We start from the raw sequence: 7,191 nt of genomic DNA on the forward strand, positions 1-7,191 counted from the left end.
CACCTACGACAACTGAGGAAGTTCAGGGTCTCTCCAAAGATCCTCAGGATTTTCTATACAGGCGCTGTGGAGAGCATCCTCACACAGAACATGACATCGTGGTTCGGGAACAGCTGTGTGAAGGACCAAAAAGCTCTCCAGAGAGTGATCCGTACAGCAGAACGCTGCTGCAGGATTGCTCTCCCCCCGCTTCAGGACACCTACACCAGGAGATGCCGGACTAGAGCAGATACTGAAGGACCCGTCCCATCCTGGCAACAAACTGTTCCAACTTCTGCAATCTGGTAGAAGGTTCCGCATCTTCCGGGCAAGGACAGAGAGACTCAAGAGGAGCTTCTATCCCCAAGCCATCCGTGCCCTAAACACACACACCCGCCCTCTCACATCATCTATAATTGACTGAGACAGGACTCTCTTCCAAACACTCTAAACCAAGGCACAATGTACATTTCAATTCCTTTAATTTTAAATATGTTTATATTTTCTATCCTGTAGAATAGTCAGATGTCTATTCATATTAATGTACAGAATTCACCTGCTTGCTGCTACTACTGCACATTCACCCAGTGTATATACTATATGTCTGTATATATATATATATATATATATATAATGTTCTTCCTCTACACCCCCCCCCAATTTTTGCACATGTCGAGGAGCGTGTCAGGCTACATTTCACTGTGTGTTATACTTGTATAACTATGCATGTGACAAATAAAGAACCTTGAACCTTGAACCTTGAATGTTCTGTAACTGTAGTTATCATGTCTTGTTATTCCCCTTTTTCCCCCTGTTTTCCTTTCATCCAGGTATCATGTAAAGTCCCCATCGCTGTATGAGAAAGCCCCTGTGTAGTGGCTTCTCTTGTCCTTGTGCATTTTATATAGTCTTGTTTACCATCTTATTTTTTCCCTGATTTCGTTCAGGTGTGTCCTTGGTGGTTTCCATCTCCCTGGTTACCTCACATGTGTATTTAAGGCCTCAGATTTCCTTGATGAGTTGCTGCATAGTGCTGTTTGTCAGCTCGGGGGTTTCACCTGCGTGTTTCTGTTTGCTTGCTCTCTTCTCTCTCTCTCTCTCTCTGTACACTTTTTTGTTTGTTTTTCGTCAGGTAACTAAATTGTGGTTAAATATGGATTATTTTCCATTTATTCAAATCTTTTTGGGGGTCTTTATTTTGGCTACGATCCTTCTTTAAACAAAACTCTCTCTCTCTTTTTAAAATTCAAGTTACTTATAACTTGGACTTGTAATGTAATAACGAATTATCCAGAATCCCAAACAGTTTCAATTCGGCTTGTTTGGTTCTTGTTGCTCTGTGTTTATCTCGATACTGAATCCTGAAGCACAGAGTAAATAAAACAGAGCAAACACATAGGAGAGTGTACACAGATGACGAGCAGACATTTGAAATTCAAATCAGTTTGAGGTACGTGGCCTGTTTTTAACTAGTCCTTCACCTCCTGTGTTCTCAGGATTTGGTCTGTGGACTCATAGTCATTGTGTTTTAAGACTTCAGTTCCTCTCTCTAACAGCACCAGATTTCCCTTCTTATATGGACAGTGTGTTATATAAAGACCTCTGTGGCAAGAATGCACTTCATTGTTTGAAACTGAAAGACAAATGAGAAGTGACTGACATTAAGAAGGTCGAGGCATGAGATAATAGACAACAGACTAAGATAGTTATCAAAAAGCTCATCTTTGCTTTCTTTTGTTAGTCATTCTGCCTGTCTTTTAAAGAAAATAAATCACAGGGTGAAGGAAAAATGTATGTATGGTATGTATTTATATGTATTAATGTATATCATTAAATCTGACTGCTCTGACACTGGGCTGCTCATTAATGTGACGGTGGATGTTATAAATGTAGTTAAACCATGCTGTAACTACTCGCACAGCAAGCTCTTCCTCTCTACTTCATCCCATGAGTTCTTACAGTGCAGTTCATATTAACATTTACAGGCAGATTTATTCAACAATCATTACAAAGGCTAAAATAAAGAAACACTCATGTTTTCTCTCCCTGTTAATGCAATTTAATCTTTCCTGTTTAAAAGCTTTCAGTATCTCCAATGTCAGTTAAGCTCATAACGTAAATATCAAACCACACAAACTCAACAGAAGTAACATCCATAGTTCAATCATGAGCTTTGGAAACTGTTTAAAGCTTAAAAAACACATATTGATAATCTTATTCAAATTTAATCTTGGAAGTTTGACTCGCAACACTGGAAGGAAAATGTAATGCTAGGGACTTTCACATCAGTCAGTCAGAGATAAAGTTACCACATTATGCCTTTCTCAGCTTCCTGTAGCGAGGCAGAACAGAGATAGAACCATAAATACAGCTGAAACCTTCTAATATGCAAAACAGTATAAAAAAACAAATAAATAAGGTTTGAGGAAACAGCAGCAGAGGCACTGACAGTTCAGCTGTAGAAACATGTGACACATTTTTAAACAGTTTGTAGTTCAGCAGGACGCTGGTATGAGTCCAGATTATGTGTTGTTTTATGTTTTCTGTAGATCAAAAACACAACAATACCACCCAAAAGAAGGACAGCAGAAACTGCCACACCGACAGAGCTATGCCTCCCTATCTTCTCACTTCCCCTTTCCTCCTTCCCTCCATCCTCTGTGCCTCCTCCTGTCTGACCTGCAGGTGAGAAACAGGTGTGAGGTGTCAGCTGTCAGGTAGGTGATGAGTGAAGAACAGAACAGAATCCATTTCGCCTCTGTCAGTGCGCCCCAGGGTGGCTGTGGCTACAATGTAGCTGCCATCACCAGTGTGTGAATGTGTGGATGACTGGATGTGTAAAGCGCTTTGGGGTCCTTAGGGACTAGTAAAGCGCTATATAAATACAGGCCATTTACCATTCAAACTGCTGTCAGACATTATCTACTGCACTCTGATCACATCACTCAGACCAGCTGCTTTCTACAAAGTCTCATCAACAACATCTTTAGAAACAAACATCAACAACCAGGAAGCAGCTTCACCTCTGATCACACACACACTCAACTCTACTCACTCACCTGGAGGATCAACATTCAGGCTGATGATGATGACGGGGTCGTCATCCTGATTCGCTCTCTTCCTGCGATTTATTTTTGTCTCAACACGACACTCATATCTTCCACGGTCATCAAGTGTCACATCCTTCAGTATCAACGACACGTCTCCATCCTTCATCTGTCTGTCCTGTAGCTCCACTCGGTTCTTAAACGATGGATGCTGGTTCTCTAGATCAAACCGCTCATCCCGGTACAAAAGTAAATATCCTTTCCTAAGACCATGTTTGCTCCACTCCAGAAATGTGACGAGGTTGTTGTTGTTGGCTCTGCATGACAAAGTGACGTTCTGTCCAGATTCAGCTGTGATGTTTACGAGGTCTACAGGACAAAAGAGACAACCGGTGTGTATTAAGCAGACAAACTGTTATTCTGCAATTAGAGATCACCACATGTAATATGTGATACAGGTTTTGATATAACAATCTGTGAGGTCACATGTTTGGGCTCTCCCATAATTATTAGAGCTAAAAAAGAAAGAAAGAAAAAGACTCTTTAGACATTTCTTGGTGACATGAGGGTGATTTCCCAGTGACATCCATCAGATATAAAACTCTTATAAACAGGATATGGTTATAGGTTCCATGCACCCACATGCTAAAGGCTGGAAAACAGTTGTGAGGCAAAAACCTGTAACTGAAACCCACACAACTCTTCTTGGTTTTGTGGTATTAAGATACTATGCTCCTATACAGGAAACATGCTTGTTAATGAGATACATTTGGTTATGAGATACATTTGGTTCAATGATTTATAAATAATCACCTGAACATAAAGACAGATAACCAGTCGCACCCAGACCTACGGGCAATTTAGAATCATCAAGTAACCTAACCCCACTTACCGCATGTATTTGGACTGTGGGAGGAAGCCAAAACAAGTGGAGAGAAGCCATGCAAACATGGAGAGAACATGCAAACTTCACACAGAAAGACTTGCTGCCCAACATAAAATGTCAGTCTACTAATAAATCTATTAAATGATGTCATCTTATTTTGAATTAAATCTCACCAATCTTAACAAGGGGAATGAAATCAGCTGCAGATTTAAGATTATGACATACACATTAAAGGGACAAATATGCATATATGCATGTATGTACATATGTGTTGGAGATTCCCCACAAGCTCTCAAGCTGAGTAGATTAGAATTTCAACGGCTCTTTGTTGACATCAAATGGGAGGAGCTCTTATGACGTTAGTTTCCAAATAGAGATTACAGGCATCATAATTACAGCCCATTAAAAAAAAAAAAAACATTAGATATGAAAATATAATCAGGCTTTGAAAACTATATGAAAAAAATATTTCTAGCCAAAAAAAGACGCACTACTGATTACAGTAGTCACATCGGGTGACAATGTTGTACTTTTAAAAATGATCTCCTATGTTGTTTTAATAATCAGGTTTTTACAACATATATTAAGCGATCTGTGTGTTTTCTCTGGGAGAGTTTAAGGAAATATGGAAATCTTTCAGCTCGCTCCTTTCATAATCCAAATAATTTGTGAACTAAAAACTAAAAAAAATTTGATATGACCCATCAGTCTGTTTAGGATGACGGTGTTGAATGAATCTGTAGTCTATAAACAGCATTCAAACATAGGTGTCCTCATATTCGAGGTGTGAGAAGGCTGTGTGGATGGCTGCAGTAACGGCATCTTCAGTGGATTCTTTTGATATGCAAATTGCAGAGGGCTCAATGTGTCCGGAATGACAAATAGTTGAAATAACAGTAAAGACTTTGACCAGCAGAGGGGGTTTATGTGCATATGAAGCCTCAAGAAGCTAACCATTTTTTGAACCAATTGGATGTAAAGCTTCCAGTAATCGCAAGGCTTCATTTGGCCATCACTACCAAAGAAACAAATATCTCCAATGCTCTCACAGCAGAAGACAGAATGCTCCCACCATCAACAATGATGAGTGCTGACAACGCACAACTTGTCACGGTGGTTGCGTGGCTGGCAGAGGTAGTGTCATGGCGACGTATGCCCGTGTGTTTTAGCCAGGGACTCAAAGGCAGACAGGGAGGGAGACGAAACTGAGCTACAAAAAAACGAGCCTTTATTGTGGCTGATAACACGAATACACAACTGAAACGAAGGCAAACAGGGGCAAGAGTTAAATGTAACATTAAACAACTATGGCAATGACTATATACACATGGAGGGAGGCGACACAGACGATCCGACGAACACTGAAAGAAAACACACAGACTAAGAGGTGATCAAGGGAAGTGGAAACACACGAGGAGACAGCTGACAAGAATGAACATAGTGATGCCGCAGGGGAAGTAAAACAAAACATGGAAACGAGACTTTCAAAATAAACAGTAAACCCGACGAGACACAGACATGACATGAAATTAATAACATGAACCAACAAGGGAGACTAAAACACAGGGGCTGATGACACCAGAGGATCCAATAAACAAATCACTAAAACAGCCACCTAGGCCTGATAGAAATTAACGAGATAAGCTAAAATGAAACTGGAAAACAAATGAATAATAAAATACATTGAAATGCAAAACACTGGGTCACATAACCCAGGACCATGACAGGTGGGACCCAAAAAAAGAACTCAGAAACATGAGAAGTACACTAATAGCTAATGATTGTCTGTTTGAAGCTGAATCTCCAGCGCATGCATCTAAAAAATCAGTGCATTGCTTCAGAAGCCCTGGTTTGTTTAAACAGAGCAACGTGATCACAGAGGTCCGAAGCTTCATTCAGTGCATCACTGCTTCAGTACCTGATTCAGTGGGTTATAAGGAAGTGAAGAATTGGCAGGATTCATGTGGTGTGTTGGTGATTTTGTGCAAATTTTCTGCTTCTTCATAAAAAAAAAGAAAACCAGCAGGTCATTCAGTGTTCCCTTAGCACTAATGTATCAGAGATGTTGGTGCACTATATCTGAAGTAATGTTGTTAAGTCCTTAAAATCATATTCTTTTATTGTCATGACTCTATTTTTATTTTTGGCTGATATGGCTGAAGTCTAAAATACTTAGTCAGTCATTTGTTTAATCTGCTGCTGCGGAGTCGGGGCGGTCTGCCTCTCCCCCACCGCAGGGAAAAGGGTAACACCACCTGGGCCTGGGTGCAGTTCCCCCCTCCAGGGGCAAGGGTACCTAGACCCGGTTTGTAGAGTACGCTTGGGGAGTGTGATCGTGTGTACAGCGTCTCTTTATGTCTGTCTCCACGTTGGTTGAGTGTGGAGTAAGTGCACATGAGAGCATGAGGGTGGGAATGGATGTTTGTATCTGTGTGTGCCTGTATGTCTGTGTCTATATGTCAGGTTGGGTGTCAGGCGCCACCTCTCTGGGGACATCTCAGGCCCTCCAAGGTTTGGAGGCCTATCTCCCCCTACCACCACTTCCCCTGCCAGTGGCGGACTCCCTCAGGTGTCGGTGCGTTGGTGGTTCTTTGTGTCTGGGGATGGGCGTCCAGGTACACGCCAGCTCACTCCTTGGTAGCTGCTTATCGGGGCCTGGAGCCTGGGGCTCGCTCGGGCCACTTCGGAGGTGGGGAGCCCCCGGCCTCTCGGCCTGGGGCTCGGTCACTCAGGCGCAGCTGGCTGCCGGCGGAGCTCACGGGCGCGCCACTGCAACTCCCCCTGGCTTCTGCTCCACGGCTGCTGAGTGAGCCCTCATCTGGGACTCTCCTCAGCTCTTTCTGGGACAGTGGCGCGGCTGCCCCTCTGTTGGTCTTCCTTGGTCTCTTGTTGTTACGTCCCCTCTTAAATGCTAGGCGATGAGGGTGGGGGGACAGTAACAGTTAGATCCAGGTGGAATGAAAAGAACGCCAGGCAGAGGTATTTAATATAAAATAGATCTTTATTGTAAGAAAACACCTCAATAATTATAAATGGCAACAACAAAAGGAGACAGCACCGCTGCTTTAATAAGAAATCAGGGAGGTCAACCCAAAGTGGTAATGACCACTCAACAAAGAAAGCAACAATAAGGCTTCAACAGAAAGAGACAGCAACGCTGCTAACAAACAATATCCAGGCAGGCCACACAAACTAATGAAGGCCGCCGTCACTCATGGGCAATCACTGCTCAGTTAAGCACTACTCACACACCAGAGCCACACACCAGAGCCACACACC

The 7,191-nt window shown here is 42.3% G+C and overlaps 1 protein-coding gene across 2 annotated transcripts; it reads right to left on the reverse strand.

The window, feature by feature from the left end:
• Window positions 1–2,184: 2,184 nt before the first annotated feature.
• On the reverse strand, window positions 2,185–4,171 carry LOC120722637. Of its 2 annotated transcripts, XM_040013691.1 has the most exons (3): window positions 3,840–4,171; window positions 3,039–3,395; window positions 2,185–2,658 (listed from the first exon to the last, which is right to left on the reverse strand). In XM_040013691.1, the coding sequence occupies exons 1-3, from the start codon at window positions 4,021–4,023 to the stop codon at window positions 2,459–2,461; spliced, it is 741 nt and encodes a 246-aa protein (XP_039869625.1). In that variant the 5' UTR covers window positions 4,024–4,171; the 3' UTR covers window positions 2,185–2,458. The 2 variants fall into 2 exon arrangements, with proteins under 2 accessions (XP_039869625.1, XP_039869631.1); XM_040013697.1 differs by lacking the exon at window positions 3,840–4,171 and having other exon boundaries at window positions 3,039–3,524.
• Window positions 4,172–7,191: the final 3,020 nt, after the last annotated feature.

Source organism: Simochromis diagramma, unplaced genomic scaffold (assembly GCF_900408965.1).
Source record: "Simochromis diagramma unplaced genomic scaffold, fSimDia1.1 OVJJ01000384.1, whole genome shotgun sequence".
Taxonomy (NCBI): domain Eukaryota; kingdom Metazoa; phylum Chordata; class Actinopteri; order Cichliformes; family Cichlidae; genus Simochromis; species Simochromis diagramma.